At 42.3% G+C, this 20,166-nt stretch overlaps 1 protein-coding gene and 1 non-coding gene across 2 annotated transcripts in view; one reads left to right on the forward strand and one right to left on the reverse strand.

Moving 5' to 3' along the window:
- Positions 1-3,344: 3,344 nt before the first annotated feature.
- Positions 3,345-3,416, reverse strand: TRNAE-CUC (transfer RNA glutamic acid (anticodon CUC)). The gene has a single exon. It is a non-coding gene; the product is annotated as a tRNA-Glu (tRNA).
- A 325-nt stretch (positions 3,417-3,741) lies between these two features.
- The window catches only part of Nt5c (5' nucleotidase C), a 54,510-nt gene continuing 38,085 nt past the window's right edge, over positions 3,742-20,166 (forward strand). The window contains exons 1-5 of the mRNA XM_084594834.1: positions 3,742-3,998; positions 4,383-4,555; positions 7,535-7,609; positions 8,931-8,986; positions 14,255-14,345. Coding sequence (XP_084450960.1) covers positions 3,791-3,998; positions 4,383-4,555; positions 7,535-7,609; positions 8,931-8,986; positions 14,255-14,345 — 603 coding nt within the window. The 5' untranslated portion in view covers positions 3,742-3,790. The remainder of the gene's footprint in view (positions 3,999-4,382; positions 4,556-7,534; positions 7,610-8,930; positions 8,987-14,254; positions 14,346-20,166) is intronic.

Here is a 20,166-nt window from a genome sequence, read left to right on the forward strand (position 1 = left end):
TGTGGCTGTAGGAAGAAGGAAATGAAAATGCACGGGCCTGCTACTGGCTCTGTAGCTGAGCCACCTCCGCTGCCTCGTACGGAGAAATGCGCGCGCCGCCCTCCGCCGCTCGACGCGCGCATCGAGGCACCTTAACAGGTGATGTCGTCTTCCATTGGAGACACTTCGCCTCTCTTGCTTTCACAGTCTCCTAGGCTTAACTACAGCTAAGCCACTGTGAATTTTTTCTTTCTTCTCTACTTTCTCTCTTCTGTCCGCACGAGGCAGCGGAGGTGGCTCATCTACAGAGCCAGTAGCAGGCCCGTGCATTTTCATTTCCTTCTTCCTTCAGCCACGACAACAGCTAGAAAAGCTGGCGTAGTGAAGCTTTCGCTTCAAAATAAATGAATACAGAAAATAAAATAATAATAATAATTGATTCACAGGAAAGGAAAGGCGCTGTATGTCACACGATCTGTGGACACCTGAACCACTCCGTAAGGGAAGGGAGGAAGGTAGGAATGAAAGCGGAAAGAGAAAAAGGGGTGCCGTAGTGGAAGGCTACCGAGCAATTTCGACCACCTGCAGGAATCTTTAATGTGCACTGACAGCACACAGACGCCGCTCCGTTTTTCCTGCCTACTCTTTCAATGATATCGGCAATCAGACCTCATGTACATACTCATTTTGAGTCATTATATGTCTTTCTCCTCCACCGAAACGCAGCCGCCGGCGGTCGGGTTCGAACCAGGGTGCTCCACCTTCCTCCTTCCCTTATGGCGCAATTCAGGTGTCTACAGAGAAAGTATGATACATACCGTGGTTTTCGTTTCCCGTAAACCGATTTATTTATTAAATTTGTACTAAGGTACATCGGCGAGTAATGATATAACATGAAAGTGCATAGTCCGACAAATGGGGCAACAAAGTTTACTTCGTGAAGTATCAGGATAACATGCACTGAAATTAGAGCTTGTCGAGATGTCCGATGCCATAAAAATATGCAAATGAAAAGTTCACTGTTTGTCTCAGTTTCCTATAGCAGCCTAAGGGACCTAAAACACTGGCCGTTGTTAGATGCACTGGAGAGCTTCTCTATGCAACGTTCATAGTACGTACGCTTGTTAGCATTCGCAGGGCACTCAAGCAGAATGTGTTCTACAGTTTCAAACGAGCCACAGTTCTCACCATGCGGACTGTCCATTTTATCGAAACGATACCGCAAGCCGTTTGTAAATGCAGCGTTCAGACGAAGTCAGTAATAAATTTCCGTGACACCACACAGACTGCCAAACACTCATCAGTGCCCGGATATATGTCTACTGCACCTGTCAGAAGTATGCTCGGTTCAGACCAAAGTACGGAAGGACAATGACGAAATTGGTGAGTGCTGTATGGAGCGCGTTAAGGTATTTAATTTTCAAAAAGAAAACATATGTGTTTTCAAGCATCGATCTTCTGCGAGCACCAAAAAGCTGTTAAGTGCAGGAATGCACTGATCGCTTTCTACGCCATGTCATTCTGCCGGACTAATCGGAACGACGTTTCTCCGTGGATTAATTCCTGGCTAATATCTATGCAGTCGACTGCACATGGCATCCAAAGACGGCTGCTGCCGACGGTCCCTGCAACAATTAACGGGCCGAAGCAGGCATATAACCTAATCAGTATAAAGGAGGCTATGTCACTACCTATTACGAGGCCCATATTAGTCGTTGTTCACAACGAGGACGCTTCCACCATCGCCTCCGCACACGTACTTCAGACTGTTGGCGCAGTACATACCTGTCATTTCGGCTCAGAGCGCGTAAGCTGCATAGAGGTCGACGGCCTGGCGCGCGCGCGCGTGCGCTAGCATGGATCGCGACCACGCTCGAGATCGGCCAGCCGGCCGGCCGGCGAAGACGACGACGACTTCGACTTTCCTTTTCCTTCAGCGTTTACGAAAACGTTGTGTAACGAAAGTGGGACAGAGGAAATTGCCTCACAGAAAAGCTCTCCCGCTCACAGCCGCGCGCTGCAAGCGTCCAGCGGGGTACCGTCGCTAGCTCGAGTTTATATTCCGCTACACGTCGCCTGCGGCCACCGGGACAGACACTGGAGCTGATCTCAATCTGACGACGCTCCGGCTGTTGCGAAAGCGGCCCCTTGAGGTTGAAATTACAACTCGGCCCTGCCAATTTCTTGCGTATCTTTCGCATCCAAGTGGTCTAGCTACAGATATAGTTGGGCAGTATGCAACTATATACAGGTTATTGGCTCCTTGCACGCGGCAAGAAATGTCCATATCCGCACACGCCATTTTCTAAGTGGCGTAATATGTTTCGAGTAGCTGCGAATAATATCTGTGTAACGTCTTTCGGACCGAATAGTAGAAAAGGGTGCGCCATAGTTTAGGAATGGGCACATTACTTCTAAATCATCGCAGTAAGCATCATTGCATGTTTGACCACCTCAAGTTTGGGTCCGGATCATATGGGAAGTTCAGGCAATCCTATTTCCCCAGTGCAAGGTACGTGTTTCTGCGGGGGTCTTAGCTTACAAGGGTATTCCAACATATTTATGCTATCTCCAAAATGTAGTGCTCAAGAGAACTTGACAAGTTCGAATGCGTTCATGTTGTTAGCATGCTAAAAGCTAGGTGCACAGCAAATAACTCATGGGACTTTTCTTTCATTGCCTTAGATCTTAATTCTAGTACTGAAATGTTACGTATGTTTGCATCTTTAACGCAGATATGTGGGCAAGTTAGTAGGTACACGTAACTAACGAAAGAGCGCAGAAACAAAGGCAAGAGGAAGAATAAAGGGGCTCCATGCTGTGCCCCCATTCCCTTATTCTCTGTGTTCGTGTTTCTGCGTTCTTGTTCTATGTTTGAATTTCGCTGTAAAACTCGGAAGATGGCGCTCCATTGTTCACGCAACTAAAGAGAGGCTTTACATGCCACACTGCGTGGGTGTTGTTGTTATTGTTGTTGTGGCTGTGGCATGTAGGAAGAAGGAAAAGAAAATGCACGGGCCTGCTACTGGCTGGTGGATGTGCGCCCGATTCGAAGGGCATGGCCACGAATTCATCATCACCAGCTAGCGTGATTCATTTTCCAACACATGAAGAAGCATGGCAGCTTCAAGCTGCAGCAGGGCGGTGATAGCTCAAATGGGAAAGGTCGACCCTTTGAGATGATGCAGTCTTTTGCTTGCGGAACTTTTTGGACACGAGAGACGTTTGAGCTGCACTATAAGTGAGACAGTTACCGCGCCTTTCCCTTCCTATAAATAAATAAAAAACCAGGTCTTCTCGCAAAAAGGGTAAAGTTCTGAAAAATATGCTTTATACACTAAAAAGCCAGAGACGAAAAAAATACGTTCCGACACCGGGAATCGAACCCGGGCCTCCTGGGTGAGAGCCAGGTATCCTAACCACTAGACCATGCCGGAGATGACAAGCACTGTACTGCGTTAAAATTATATAGCATATAAATTGTACATTTTTGCTACTTTCAATAAGGGGTTTGTTGTTGGCAAATAATACAATCATAAATTTGATAAAGTTATGCTCAGAACAAAAGCGAACAGTTTCTTTTCTTTTTGTCATATTCGATGCGGTATTCAGCGTTATTCGACTACGATTTTTTGAACTATTGCCCTAACTTTTTTTTTTTTTTGCCTTAAATTACCGCCTTGTTTTTGTTTTTCTAGGTAAAAGTGGCTGCTAAAGCAAGAGTAGCTAAGGCTTTCGCTGCAGGGCTTCGCAACCGTCGGAATCGCGTCACAAGATTGGCCACGCTGTTACGGTAAACTCAAAAGCAATCATGGCGGCATGTCGTCTGCTGTGCAGATCTGTTAGCAACGTCAAAAGAGCAGCCTTTGTGTTGCAAAGTCAGTTAAACCAAACAGTACTTGCCGCCAGGAGCATTCAGCGTTCTTCGAGGGATGGAATCGAGCAGTTAGACGAGAGTGGCGTTTATTCACAGACGTCTCTTCTTGAAAAGTACTTGAGCGCCAAGCAGGCGTGCGAGGGTGCGTAGTTTGCTCAGCTTGACTAATTCAGTGCTAGTTTTTATACCGTTCTTTTTACGCTCGCGTCTACCTACAAAAGTCAAGCTCTGCTCCCGCGAGACGACTTGTGCATGTCTATTTTACTTGTGAATGTTTACTACGCATCAACTATGTTCTTCCCATACTATCGAGGCATTGACCTTTTAGATAGGCAGTGACAAGCGGTGCGATTAGCGTTGCTCCCGACAATTAAGAAATGGTAAAATACTCATAGCATTTTTCTTCCGAGTGACACTACGTTCTTACCTAATGCACACCAGTGCTCTTTTCACAGTTTCGTTCTTGCGCTTCCTTTTACATTTACGGGGACCGAATCGTGTTACTTCTCACCTTTATTCATTGCAGCTTTGCCGACGCCGGAAGTGAATCCCTTTGGTGTGTTCGCAAACAATGAACTGGACGTATCGGAGATCGAAGTGTATGGCTTCGATTACGATTATACGCTCGCCGTGTACACTGAAAAGCTGCACTACCTCATTTACGACCTTGGCAGGGATTGGCTGATAAATAAATTCAAGGTAACAGCATTTTCATTTTCTTATGAGGTTCCATGGTTTGCTAGCATTCAGCAGACACCGATAGTAGCGTGCATGCTTACCGGACGGTGTGATCTATGGGCCATCAACGTGCCGTTATTTTTAGTATTGATTAAGAGATAAGAAACTTCAAGTGCTGCTAATATCCAGTAAATCTGCAGCCAATCAATGAACTGTTTTCTGTCACTTTAAACGCAGTTGTGTGGAGATGAATTTGCACTGAGTGGAGATTTTCTTTTTGTATTAGTTTTGTGCATACAGGTCAGGGATATGCGTAGATCAGCTTATTGCTAGTTGTGGTAATTACATTAAACTTTAGTCAGGAGTAGTTCCTTTGTATCAATGCATAAAAAAATTATCTGCATGTTTTATCAAAACTGTCAGATTAGTAATGGGCAGAGAAGACAGAAGCTGAAAGGCCCATTCACACTTGCAAGTCGCAAAGAGCTTGCGGCCAGTTGTCACGTGCAACCAGGGAGCCGCACAGCTCGACTGATGTTCACATTTACAAAGGCGACCTGCGGGTCACTATCCTGAAATGTTCTCGTTCGGAAAAAGACTTATTGATCCTAACTGTCCACCAAGAACGAGAAGCCAGATGTAAACTAACTTCCGTTCACATCAGCTGCGCCACAGATTGGTTATAGGTTTGTGACCAGCTGTCGCAAGCCTGTAAGGTCGAGCTGTGCTCAAACGGCCTGCAACTCGCTTTTTGATCAAGGCGGTTGCACAACCTCTGTGCGTCATAAGTGTGACTGGGCCTGAAGTGTCCGATGCTTTAATATGATCTGTCTTCTTTTCGTCTAAAGAAAAAAAAGTGCGGACATGTAAGCGGTTGACATGCACCAAAGCTTTCATTGCGAAGGAATGTGTGGCTTAGTTTCAACTGCCTGGCTGTGTTTGATGTTCATGACGCATCCAGTTTTTAGAAGAGCTCAACTAGCAACGTCGTGTTAGTACTTCCCCGTACAGGTTCAGACTGAGGGAATAATTGAACCTGAGGAATATTTCATGGTGTTATAACTTTTGTAAAACTGGACTGTATAGCTGTTTCTCAGCAGCCACTTTCAGAAATTCCAAAGGCTCCTGAACAAAGTCTATCTCACTGTAAGAGCAGGAGAACATCAGCATGGCACAAAGTGCTCGTATTCTTGTATACCTCCTTGTATACATTGCAAAATGCTTTAGGTGAACATTTACTGTTACAGCATTGTAAATACATTTAGTTTTCTGCTTTTAGACTTTCAGCCATTCTGTTTGAACGTTATTCGAAGTAAAGCAAAATCCACCAATGCAATTTAATAATCTTTTGTGGGAACAACACTCTTCAATTGTGCAAAGTAGCTTATTGGCAAATTTCGTCCCTGATGCTGTAAGGTTCTCTTCAAAAACACAAGTTTGTTTAAAAGGCTGTGTTTTTCTGATATGGCAGACTACTTTTGTTGAAGTGAGACATGGCATTGTTTTAATGCTTACGATGCTTACCAATTCAAAATTCATGCTTATAGTGAAGTGTTGGGCTCTGCCTTCATTACAAAAGAAGTCTGCAATCTCAGCACTCCTTATGCATGATGATACTGGCAGTAACAGTGAACAGGAAGTTGCGGCACTGCTGGCAGGTAAAAGGTACGTCCTAGAACGGCACAAAACTTATCATAAACAGGGTAGTTTAATGTGTAAAACTATTTAAAATTACTTCACCTCTCACACACAAGCTTCTGTTTATTTCTAAAACTCAGATATAGAAAAATCATGTTCATCATGGTGACTGAGTTAGTAGCGAAAGAGCTTTTCTGATGAGTGTGTGGTTGGGAATTTGAACATGGATGTGGTGACTACATTTCGACCCTCATGAAATGCGAGATCACTTGCATACTAAGTTCCCGATGTATGCAAAAGTAAACAATGTGGTTCTTTATGTTAGATTAGGTTAGCCTTTGAATGCAGAATGCTGCTCTTTATTCTTGGGTGCGTAAAACAATAAGAATCACTAGAAAGCGCATGGTAAGTTGGTTATTGCTCATTTTTGGCACTCTGTTTTATGTTTCAATGTGAATTGACACGCCACCTGGTAACGTTAGCTTTACCAGTAACCCATTTCATTATGGGAACCATCACTCTAGATCTATGTGTTTCAGTTACAATGCAACCACTTTTCCTGTAAAAAAAATTATAGATGTGTCCAGATATGTGCAAGCCACTGCAAAGGTGTTGTAGAGAGCCTTAACCCTAGTCTTTTAGAAAAAATAATATAGCAGTTTACCATCTTTTATCCCATTTTAACTGCTTGGTAATGCTGCATTAGTTGATATAGTTGCATCACTGTGTATAACAAGAGATGAGGGAAGTTAAGTTCATCATTTTGTTGCTTGAACTGTTCTCATGCTTTTGTTTTGTCTGGGCAGCCATATATTCAGTACCTTCATTTGTTACGTTCAATACTCTTAGCCTTCTGAAAGGCCCAGACTATCCTTTCAGAAGCATCGAGTTTAAAATGTGATTCGTGTATTATTTAATGGTGGCTCATGGTTCTCACATCTCTAGGTGTGTCTTCTTGCATGTGCAAGATAGGCTGAAATTATTTTTTATTCAGAGATGCCCTACTTTGCCAAAGGTTGCTTAAGCCGGGGGGAGGGTTACAGCATAGAATGAAACAGATCTGCGCTATTGCAGCACACTTGGTTAAGACACAAACAGTTCCCCTCTATTACAGTCCTTGCAAAAAAAGTACTGTGTAAGAATACTTGTAGCACAGTTATGTTTTTGCTATAAATTGCAAACACCAAATTACATTGTAGGGACAGGGCTTCTCTGATATTTGTGTTCGTCGCATGGGGAGTACCTCATTACAAAAGAAATGTGTAATATTATGAATATCATGCTGAGTTTGATTGTTGCGTTCCACATTTATTTCTCTAATGCAGTTACATGTCACCATTATTTCTTTTTGCTCCCTTGTAGTATCCAAAAGACATTGCCCAGCTGGAATATAGGCCTGGATTTGCGATTCGAGGCCTCCAGTATGACATCAAGAAAGTGAGTGCATTAGTTAGCGTCTTCTTTTGTTATAGAAGCATGGATTTGATCGTTTGCAGTAAAGCCATCGTGAAGGTCGGTTTTTCAACATTCTTGTGTAATTTACTCTGACTACGTGCAATATGCTTCATACCGTTTTGTGTTTGAGTCAAAGTAAGAAAGAGTTTGAGTCATGGTACGAAATCTCTCAAACATCTGAAAACGTGCCGAGTATATTTCACAGATAGGTATGCCATAAGCTTCCCCTAATACTTGCATTTTCATGCACATGCCAAAGAAAAGTAGTGTCTTCTTGCTAAGCTTATGGATACACGTGCTTATTAACCAATGTACCCCTACAGTTGAATCTGTTTTTAATGTAATAGCGTCAAAGGCCCTGTTCACAGAAAATCCGGTGCTGGCAGCCTTCCGCTGGTGTTGTGAGCAAAAAAATCGAGTATGGTGCTAGTAGGTGGTAGCTGGCAGCTGACATGGCCGAGCTCGAACTGGACGTAGGGTTGCCTGACATTACATTTGGCAGGAGTTGCCAAATCAGGCCTCTCCTTTCACATGGGAGGGCGATATCAGAATCAGCCTTTCAGGACCCTCGCATTCACGTTACCCCTAGGCCACGCAGGCACATACATATGGCTTGGTTAAAGCGGGGCCTTATTTGTGGGGCTGGTAGCCTGCGCTATTGTGCCCTTGAGGGCAGATCATAAATGTCCCCTATAATTTTTTTATTCGAGGACAAGTTGAAACTATGAGGACAAATTGAAGTTGATTGTATTGTTGCTTTGCAATATTGTAATGGAAGGGACCACTTTTACTGACAGCAAGCTTCTACATAAGTTAGGCTAAACAAAAAAATGGCCTACAGGTGTCTTCACAAGCGGACTGTGGCAACATCAGAACATTTTAAACGCAGCTATCTAATGTTAGGCTGCACTGCTGTTCACTTTTGAATGGGTCCTGAATTTCTTTTTCGATGTTGTGATTGTGAATTGAATGCCAGAGGAAAAAATTATTTGGCTTGTGAGTAGTTTTCTCAAAAACAAATGCATCTATTGCTGCCACACAAACATCAACATAGCTAGAAAGAGCCAGATTTATTGATAAATTCGTTAATAAATCTGTTTGCGGCGTGACCTGTGCACTGCCTTCATCTCTCTCTCTCTTTTTTTTTTTTTTTTTTCTGGCCAGATGTCTAAGAGAAGCCTGTAGTGCTGGTGGAAGCCTTGTGTAATGTTGCTTAGGAACCATGGACACTGCTGCTCGACCGAAGTTTAACGTTTATCCCGGACCATTCCGTGTATTAATGAGCTCTTGTTTGTTTCTCTAGGGCGTACTCATGAAGATGGACCTCTTCCACCAAATACAGTTCTGCAGTGTTTACAGGTACGATGTGCACTTTTCTTCAGAGGCAAATGTTTTTCTTCTCATAGTTCTATGACTTCAAGCTTGAATTGAACTTGAGCACTCTGTGAGACATAAAAATAATGTGAAAAATCAACAGGGAATGACATCATCTCTCATCAGTTTCCTTGCACATAAGAGGAGTGAGCTGTGTCAAAATAGGCATTTTGGGAAGTGTGAGGTGGTGGTGATGTGCGCATCATCCCGCCAATGCTTGCTGTGCTGTGTTGGGCACACAATAGTATAGGCTTATGCACAACCACCAATCTGGCACCTTGCACTGTTACTGAGTGGTTAGACGCTCGACTACTAACCTCGAATATTGTCATTTGAGTTGAGCTGCCTCAGCAAAGTTTATATGCAGGTGGGCAGAAGGCGCGCAATTGTTGTACGATGTCAGTTCATGTGAGATGTTTCCAGGTGGCCTAAATTAATATGCAGCCTTCCACTGTGGTTCCCTTTATGGCTGCCTAAGTTGCTTTAGGATGTTAAAGGCCACACACCCCACGTTTCAAGAAAACAACCAATGTGGTACCATGCCTGTCTTGAAAACAATGTTTTCTTCAGATCTGTGGGGAAGTTCTCAAAGTGTGTAGTAATAAAAATGTAACACGTGTGTAAGCATTTTGTCTGCACAGTTATCTAGTGAGGAATTTGAGCGTCTTTAGTGTGCAGTGTGGGCTGGATATTGGGCTGTGGCACGATGTGCCTGTCAAGTGTCACCTGTGTGTTATGTCCAGTGGCATAAGGAGCAAGGGTTCTTGTTCTTTCAACCTTCTGTGAGTAGAAAACTTTTATTTTAAGACCAACAAGTCTTTGTATCTGTTTTCTTGCACTCCTTAATTTTTTACTTTACATGGGCCTTGATTATTGGGGCATAATCTGTGTTTGTGAGAAATAGAGATGGTTTTTAAGAAAAACTTGGAATCACTGTGATACAGTAGCTCTTAGCAAAACTTTCAGCCCACATCATTTGGCTATAGTAGCAAAACACAGATATGAAAAAAATCTGCTTCCTGTTAATGTCCCGAATTGCTATCGCACTGTTTCTGATGCAATGATATGAAATAAGTAGAACCCTGGTTTAGTACTCAGATATAGTAAAATGAACTGCCGTCTCATTTTGCATTCCATATGACTGCATCTTTTTTTTTTTGGTAATAGTAAAGAAATATAAAAGGGCTTTTGTAAAGAGCATCTGTCCAAGGCAATGTACTACCATGGGATGATGACATCACAGCATGTGCACAGTCTACAATCGCGAGCCCAACACTGGGCGGCAAATGAATACTGAAAAAGAGCAAAGAGCTCTCCTTTTTAAATGGCTTAGCCACTGAGCTCTTGAGTTGCGAGGAGAAGCCAACTTTGCAAGTGCAAGGTTGGGGCATAAGCATGTGGCACACACGGTGTTGGTGAAAAAAAAAGTTGGCTATCTATGAATGTAAAAGGAAGGTGGCAGGGGCTGCTCAGGGAGCAAAGGCAGTAAAAATGCAGTGAGGTGTAAGAAAGGAAAGAAAAGAACGAATTTTCGCAACACTGTGCAGCATGAATCATAAGGCAGCATTGGCAAGGTTGGAGGCGGGGTGACACTGCATGGGTGACTCTCTTGCACTCGATCTTGGCACACTTTTTTTACCTATTGCCTCTTAAATGACATTCAGACTGTGGAATACGACACCATGCTCATGCAAAGCTTTGACCTTCACGTATGATCAAACTGACATTATATTTGTAGCTTTGCTGCAATCATGCAAGTACATAAATTACGTTGAGAATGGGATAACTGAAAATAAATGATAATCCATAAAGAGGCAACAAGAGAATGATGATGCGTACTTCTGGGTGTTTATTTTATAAACTAAAAGGTTGTGTTCTGTCAGTAGCCAATTATCAGACATCATCTTCATGGCCACGCTGTTGCCAATGGCTGATATAGTAAAGAAACTGATATTCGGTCACTACTGAGGCACAGCCACATGGCCTCTTCCTGAAGCAGCAAGCCAGTGATAGCCGGCGTAGAGAGAGCTCTCGCTGTGCCTTGGATCCTGAAGTTAAGCGTCTAATACCAATACTTCTGGTATTTATAATGCCAGTATACTTGGAAAACATGCATTTTTTTCTGCCGGCAGGAAAGAGTGGAAAAAAGTTGTGATCGAGTGGATTGGTGTGGTATGGCTGTTCAGCCCATTACCCATGTGTTTCTCAGTGATGTATTAGTACTGTGTTGACGTTAGAGGTAAGCAGCATCGTCACGATATTCCTGTGTGTGGCATTCTCTCCACATCTACTGTGGCTAGTGGCAATAATTGAGGGGCCACAACTACGTGAAAGTAGTGCAATGTTTAGAAATTGTGAAATATATTGGTGATATTGAAAACAAAAAGATATTTCTTCTGCCATGGGCAAATTTAACTGCATTGCAGTTTTTGGTTGTTGTTGTCCTATTGGTTCGATCCACGTTGAGAATGAGAGCTTGGCTGCCAGGGCTTATCACAATTGCAAAATGGCGATGTAAATGTCATGACTTTTACAGTTCTATTTGTTTTTTGCATTCAATGTTCCAAGTGGCTGAATAACCAAAAAAGAAAGGTTATTGAAAAAATGGCATTGCCTCACTCGATTACGGTATTTTTGTCTCTACCGCACGTTGAGAATACATTTTGATCTGTAATTTCAACTGTTCCATTTAGCGCAAATTGCCCTTTGGCAGCCACTTTAAAGAATACTATTTCATATGCAGTAACAAACATATTCATTCATTATTTTATTAATCCATTATTATCTGGTAGTACACACCTGCCGCGGTGGTGCATTGGTTAAGGCGCTTTACTACTGTGCCCAAGGATGCGAGATCAAAAACCGGCCGTGGCGGCTACTTTTCAATGGAGGCGAAAAGCAAGGCGCCCGTGTGCTATGCGATGTCAGAGCACGTTAAAGAACCCCAGGAGGTTGAAATTTCCGGAGCCCTCCACTACAGCATTTTTTTTATAGCTTTTGAGATGCTTTGAGACGTTAAACCGCATAAACTAAACCATTGTCTGGCAGTACAGCCAAACATTGCTGCAGTGAACGCCAAGTTAACGAAATATTTCCAATACACCTTCAGCTCACTATAGTAAGGAATGGAGCAACAAATTTCTTGCCAAAACGAACCACTTTTGAGGTGTGATTTCACTTCAATTAAATTTTTTCTAAGTGCAACTGTGTTTAAAAAATTTGTTCAATAATAAAATAAGCACATCGTTGCCCAACTCTGCAGTTCTGTAGGTTCACGCTGCTTTGTTTCACTAAAACTTTCGTTGAATCGATATGTGCTCCCTTTGACCCACCCATTCGCACACACATGAAGGTCGCTATTGACTGGTGGTGATGGTGGTGTAAACTTCCATTTTCTTCTGAGCCATAGCCGCAATCAGTCTGCATCTCGTAGCACAACCATCAGCACTGGCGCCACCAAATGTGAAGGGCGCATGTGATTTGATGCGCAGTTTTATTGGTTCCTGCGATGACGTTGCGATGCTCTAATTGCTCACTAAGTGTGATAAATTGCACCACAGTGCTCACGGAAAAAAAAAAAAAGAAAAAAAAAAAAGAAAAGATGACAAATCTGCTTGTTTATAAATGTTATTTTTGACTGCGTAATCCAATCTTACAGTGCTTTTGGGATGATATCGCTTCAGTGAAATTTTTCGCGTGTTCTATCGGTTTAATTGTAGCGAGGTTGAACTGCATCTTGAACACTGTGTATATGCTAATCACAGTACCTGTAACAAGAGTTAGTAGCATGCATTAAGCAAAATTCATTCCTGACACTTCACAAATAAGAAAAGAAAACCTCGTTTGAATGTGTTTGTCCCACTTTGCAGGCTTTACCAATGTTGAAGTCTTTGCAGCAGTAGTGTTGTCTAGCATGCTAGCGATAACATTCTCATATCGATCATTTATTTCAAGTCTGCAGGGTAGTAAAGTCTAGGTTCTTAATAACATATGGTAATGACTTACACTTCCTCATCTGTACTCTAAATTTCACATAGAAGATTTCAGTGTCAAAAAGCTGCCTCGCCTCAAAATACATATGTTTCGGCAACAGCGCAATCACCACATCATCCACCATGTCTCAATACCGCATTAACAGCTGTAGGAGCTGAAACAACTGAATAGTGAAGATTCCTGCGTGCTATGAATTTCCTTGCTCTCTCAGGGATAAAAGCACCCTTCATGCTAACGGATCATGTCTGGCAGATGTGGAGAAAAAAAAGGTTTCGCCATTCTGATTGGGGACTACTTGGGGCTGCTTCTCTTTCTGGACCGGACCTAGCTCATCAGATGATGGAAGTAATGGCTATGAAAGTAGGATTGCAACTGTGCTGCCAAAATCCAAACTTTGGCTCATATTCTGGAAAAGAAGGAAAAACATATTTATTGATTAAAGGAAAAGGTATTACCTGAGCTGGGGGTTGGAGTTCTCAGTCCAGGACTCCAGTGACCATGGCCAATGAATATAATAGTTGGACGAGTGTTTATTGGCTCTCAAAAATGGTGACGCTGATCATTTTTACTTCCCGCTGCTCTTGTGACGTGTCAAGATGCCTGTAAATGTTGTGGTTGCCCCATGTTTTGCACCAAGGATAGTCATTTTTGTGCTGAGTGGGGTGGACATTGGGGAGCTATGAAAAGTTTGGAAAGGTATCCGTTTGAATTTGATGCCAGGCGTTAACTTCTTTTGAGGTGAGGTAGCTATGTGGTAGTGGATAAATCTGACCATGCACAAGTGGATGCATTCATATTTTGAATGTGTCCATTTAGTGGCTATGTTGAGAGTGATTCTGTCTTCACCCTCTCAGATCATGTTAGTTGTGTAGAAACCCAGCCTGCCTTTAAATGAAGCAGTCACCTGTTTCTGTTTCTGAACACTTTTGTTCAAAATGGCAAGTATTTGCAGTGCAGCGCATTTTATTTTTGAGGACGTTAATTTCTGCACTATAATTGTTGTTGCACTGGCAAGAGTAATTTCAGTTGAGAGGACGTAACAGAAAGGACAGGTAAACTAACATGCAGCCATCATCTCCCTACCTGGATCCGGCCGGTCGGTGGAGATCAAAACAGACTTGTCCTTTCTGTGGACGCTTCTAAGAATATGGACCTGAATGCATTTCCTGGTGATTTTCAACTGACCACACCTGTTGACTTGATTAAGTTCATTGCAGCGAGAGGAAAGCTACGAAAGGTGTTTTGTTTTGAATATTTCAGAGGCCTGACACCCCTCAGCAGAGAAGAAGTGATAGACATCTACGGTGGCTCGTATATCCCACAGTACATGATCCGCGGAAACGCTGAGCGAGTAAGTGCATCACGATTTTTTCTGCAAGTAAAAATTATTACTGACTGAATTAATAAATTATGATGTTGCTTGCTCTAATTTTTTGCATAAAAGCTGATCTACGGTGGCTTACATATATTACAGCAATACTTGATTCGTCGAAATACTGAGCGAGTAAGTGTAGCATGACTTTTTCAAAAAGTAAAAAATATGACTGACTAGGCATATTGCTTACTCTAATCTTTTTTACATGCAGTCAATTCCACATATATCAAACTCGGCGTGGATCACGAATTAGTTCGATATATTGATAATTTGACATACAAAGCATGCCATGCTTCTTTGTAACACAGAAGTGTCAGCAGGGTGTTACCGAGCTAGCGGCATGCTTTCTGCAGTGATGTGCTGCTTGCTGGCGTACTGCCAGCCCACCACTCACTCAGGCGCGCCGACCCGTGCGGCACATGAGCGCGCACCCGCACGTGGAGTGTCATCTGGCGCCAAAAAGAGAAATGCACCTTCTCGGCTCGTTTCATAGATGCAGGCACATACTCTAAATGTTTGGTACAGTCAGAATGGAGCTTTGAAGCTCACATTGCTCGCACCTAGCGTCAAGCGCCGCGTGGCGCATGTGCCTTTGGGGTTGAGATTCACATCAAAGCTGCTGCGAAAGGTGGTTCGAAGCAGGCCACGCGACAACTGCTTCAAGTCTTCATTCAGCTAGGCTGGCTTCACCACAAAGCAAGCAATACATTGAACTCTGGGTTTGAACAAAAGTCCACTTTCAAGCAGACTCAATGTTCACCTCGTCTCGCAGTTTTACAGCCTCTGTGCTGTCAGGAGGTGCCCAAGGTTGCGCAGTAACCCGGCTCTGCACATGAAAAATGATCACGGGGAAGCCCATTAGGAGAAGCATACCTGATGGGTGTGCGGTGTTCAGTTCAATATATTTAATGTTTCACTGAGCGCGAGTTCAATAAATGCATATGCGGCTCCTATACACTTGCATGAGCTTTTCAAACAGATATTCTGCGAGTTCGATACAAGCAATAATTCAGTATGCAGTGTAGTACAGCTATAGCGATATTGAGAACATCAGAAAATCTGATTGTTACAACTGATTACTGTTATATCTGGACCGATGGAAAAAAAAAGAAAAACAAAACAAAAAAAAGCTTATTTTCATATGCACATAGGCTTGCCTACTTAATAGCGATGAGTGAATTGGGTCGAACAATGCGAATCGTAGTAAATCATAGTAAATAAAGTGGGGAAGGCTTGGTCGCTGGAGCGGCAGCTAAAGCTTGACGATCACTGTGAGCGTCGCTTCTAATAGTGCATATGCTAGCAGCAGTCCTTTTGTATGCACGAAACGATCAGTGCCTGAATGAACTGCAGGACAACCCCAGCCTCGATGATTGTTAAAATCATAGGCTGCAAAGTTCTGTATTTTTTTTTTTTTTTCGTGAGGTTTCCGACCTTGAAACTCTGCCAGAAATTTTGATGAATTTGCTGTTTTACTTTGAAAGCTACCATTGTCGTCTTGTCGGTGCCGGCTTCCACGGACGAACAGTTGGGCAATGGTGATATGGCCGAACTCTTTGTGTGGCAATGGCCACAGCAGGCAGCAAATGCGGGGATGACAGCACTCATTTTCTAATCACACACAATGCTTCCTTGCAGATTTTTCTATGCCGGTTTGTTTTCGGTATTATATCGATCATTATATGTGGTTTATTAAGGCGAAAGCCTTACATGACTATGTTCGCAATTTCGCGTCAGATGGAAATGGATGCAAAATGTAGACGCAAAACATGTCTGCAGGCCTTCTATTGTTCAGTAGAAGTTGGGAGCAAAAGAATGATTGTATGAGGTAAAAGATGACAAATTGTCGCTGTGCACTTGATTTAATGAACGGGATTTAATTAGCTTATTGATTAGAGGCAAAAAAGTCAGATGACGAAATAGCCATGGACGTGCACAAAGTGTATGGTTGTACAAAGCGGTGGGGACGTCAGAATTTTGTGGAAGTCATCGAAATTGTGGCAGAAAAACCACAAGTAAGACAGATAAAAGGTTGGAATTAGAAAGAGTGATTAATTAACAATATATTAATAAACAATATATTAATTAATAAACAATAATTAAAACATTTCCCAAAAAACGTAAAAAAAATGATGTAGCCATGGTGACATCGTGTCAGCATGGTTGCCCAGTGACTGCTGCTGCTGACATCATTGCGCATCCTAGCAACAGCTTGATGTCATGGTAGAGGGCAGAGGCATGATGATGTCGTGGGGAGAGAGTGGTGGCACGATGGAGAAAAAAAACCTATAAAGTTCATGTGCGTTGCCTCTGCTTCAAATGCTTCCAGCTCGTGTCAGGATGTCATTGGGCTATGAGAACACCGCACGATAGGAGCAATGCCGCACTGCCAATCCCGCACTTGAATGAGCACTGCAACGAATGCGTGCCTGGGAACGCCATGCGACAGAATCGAGAGTGTACCGTTCAATCTCACACTTGCAGTAGAAAGTGTGACAGATGTGCCGCCTTTCCTTTCCTGTTAACCAATTTAATTATAGTACTGGAACGAACGTGTGCCAAGAAAAGGAAATTTACACTGTGTGGCAGGAGCCCCAGCCTTGCTAGCAAAACCTCTACAAGGGCCGCGCGATATACCGTGGGCAGCAGCAATGCTTAGGCTTTCGCATTCTTCCAATACAGATTCTGCTGTTCTCTTGGAAATTTTGTGTATAAGGGCAGTAGGAAGATTGATAAATCCCAAAAATTTGATCGTTATAAGCAATATATTGTTATATGTGGTATTGTTTAAAATGGATTACACTGTATTCAGTTTCGATACATCCGGGATCTATTGTAAAAGTGCAGCTATGGGAGCTCGTATATACTGAAGTACTTGATTAGTGGAAAAGCTGAGCGAGTGATTGCAGTGTGACTTTTTCAACAAGGAAAAAGTATGACTGACTAGTCAAGTTGCTTACGCAAATTTTTTAAATAAAACCTCATCTGTGGTGGCTTCCATATGCTGCAAGACATGGTTCGTAGAAACGCTGAGTGAGTAAGTCTAGAATGGCTTTTTCAAAAAAGTAGAAAATATAACTGTCTAGTCATATTGCTTGCTCTAATTTTTTTTACTAATGCTCATTACTCTTGCACAGTGTAATAATGAATTTCCTTGTGAACAAAATTTTTTAGCCTACCATATATTTTGGAGGCCTCACCATGCATTCCGACGAATTTTATCTCTGTGGTCAATTTTTTTCATCATGCAGTTTCATCATAACAAAGGTTTCAGAAGTAGCGACTTGTGAGTAGTGCTAAAGGGTAACAAAAAAATTAAAGCGGGGTCTCCTCAGGAATTAAAATGGAGGGGGGGAAGAGGGTCTAAATTTTGGGGAGAAAAGGGTGAGGGGCATAGATGGTAGAGTAGAAGCAGTAGTCATTTTAAAGTTATTTCTGCCGATGTGTCGCGTAGGTAGGATTAGCAACATTTCTGTCCAGCATCGTGAGAAAGATTGCGAACAATTACTTCAGTTTACACAAGGACAAAGGCTGTATTTATGAACAGAAAAAAACTAGGGGAGTATGGCTATTGATATTTTCTAATGCGAATTGAATGCAAATAGTATCGGAAAAAATTGTCTTCGAATATCGAAAAGAATAGAAACAAATATAGCAAACATTGTTATCCTGTTTATTTCAAAATTCACATGGTATTTGCAAATAAAATTGAACTAGAATTGCACAGAAGCATATACCTCTGAAGAAAACCTAGTATACATCTTATACATTGCTCCATATACCGGTATTTTGCATAGGATGGACTTGCATGAAACCGGGTGTTGCTGTCATATTGGTTGTGAATACACTAAGCTCTTAATAATTTTGCCTTCAAGGGACCAGAAAAGATGTCAAAATTAACCAAAAACTCGAATTATTGAATAGGTCTGATAAAACTAGCGAAAACTGTTTGCATCACAGTAATTTTATCTCATGAACACCTGTACACTGATTGTCTCTGAGATGAGACCCAAGTGAGAACAATGTTTTTTTCTCCCGGTTTCTTCAAGTGCGTTGCTTGGCTTGCACAGTCAGTATGGTCCTTTTCACAAAAGTGAAGGTTCCCCTTCACAAAACGGCCCCGTCGTGTTTTGAGGATGCTTCACTGCACGCGGTCAAGCATTGTGGTGAAGCGCGCAGTGCGGTGAAACTGCAGGGAACTCTGAAAATTTTTGGTGTATTAGGAAACTTTAAAATATCAGTTTTTCGAATACGAATTGGGTAACAAACATATTCTATTTATATTCAAAATTTGGAATATTTGCACACCTCTAGAAAAAAACTAAACTACAACGACTGTATGAAATGTATCGATAAACTTTGTGGCAGTTCAGACTACTAGAGAGAAAACTTATAAAGAAAACTTGCTATTCAGAACAACTTGCATAACCAGATGCGGGAAATGCTGTAAAACATGTGCACCCTTGCACTATGTTATAACAGGTCAGCGCGAAACAACACAACCCATGCTAAGTGATGCATTCATGTTTTTTATCTGGTTTGCGAATTACCATGCGAAATTCACTTAGTCTTCTGCATCTATGCGAAGTTTGCATTTTTTGGATGCATTTTCTTTGTCTTTAGAGCCCACCGCTCCAAAGGTCGTGTTCGCGACAAACTTTTGACACTTTGCTGAGACTTCAACCGGTTCCTACTTTGTTCCATCAGCGTTACACAAGCACGATTACATCTTCATTGCGTGCACAGGCGCACTTGCTTAAGCCTCTACATGTGCTTCACTTTATATGACACATGTTGAGAATCCCGGCACTCCTGCCAATATTGAAATCAAGTGCAAGTGCGCTACTCTATGCCGCCACCTGACAACACACCACAGACTTTTCTGTTGGGTACCACAATGCGGTGCCACAATGCAGTGCCACTGTCTTGCAACATGCTTCTTATGCTGGTGTCTTGGCCTTGTCACTTTGAATTCAGTGCGGTTGTCATATTTGCCATACTTTGTTTTGCATTAAAGTCGTGATTTCTTCCACCACAAGCCAGCTATGGACTATGCGTCCCATCGCATACCTGCCCATCTTCCAGTGCTATTAAACGACAATCCACTATTGTGTAAAAAAAATATTCATTTTTAATTAAGGGTGTGCCTTCAAAAAAATAAGTGGATGTGTAGGGAAGTAAGTACCTTGAAATGCGCAACAGAATACCAAATTCTTTTAAAATGTTTCCATCCAGTTGCTGTGTGTTCAGTGCACATTTGTGTCAGTACATCATTTGCATTCCATAATTAATGTTCTTTGGTCGAGTGTCACCCTATCCAAAAAACAGTGTTCAAGAAACGGGGTGTTTAAAAAGCCAATGGCCACTAGAATTATGCCTTTTCCTTTTGGCTGTTGCAGAATTCTGACGTGCCTTTCTGATGGAGCACAGAGGGCCAAATATCATTTCATATGCGATCTGTACTCATAATTCTGGCAAGTGATCCATAGTAAATGTCTGACCGTGTTGGATAAGCAAAACAAAATTTATAATTGCAAATATTTTGGCGGTTCAGTGGATTTAGTAGCTTAGGGGTCAGTGTGGTCGACCGCTGATCTCAACAACATGGCTGCTATCCCGGCCATGGGGAAAAGCAAGGCGCCCATGTACTATGCGATATCAGTGCACATTAAAGAAGCCTAAATTTATAGAAATTTCAAAGTCACGGTATGAAATATTAGCCATGGTAGCCGCATTTTTAGTGGAAAAATTGTGAAATAGCTCATCTAGTGTATGATGGTGTTAGTGCACATTAAAA

Source organism: Amblyomma maculatum, chromosome 2, assembly GCF_055883805.1.
Source record: "Amblyomma maculatum isolate TAMU_Amacu chromosome 2, ASM5588380v1, whole genome shotgun sequence".
In the NCBI taxonomy this organism is placed as follows: Eukaryota; Metazoa; Arthropoda; class Arachnida; order Ixodida; family Ixodidae; genus Amblyomma; species Amblyomma maculatum.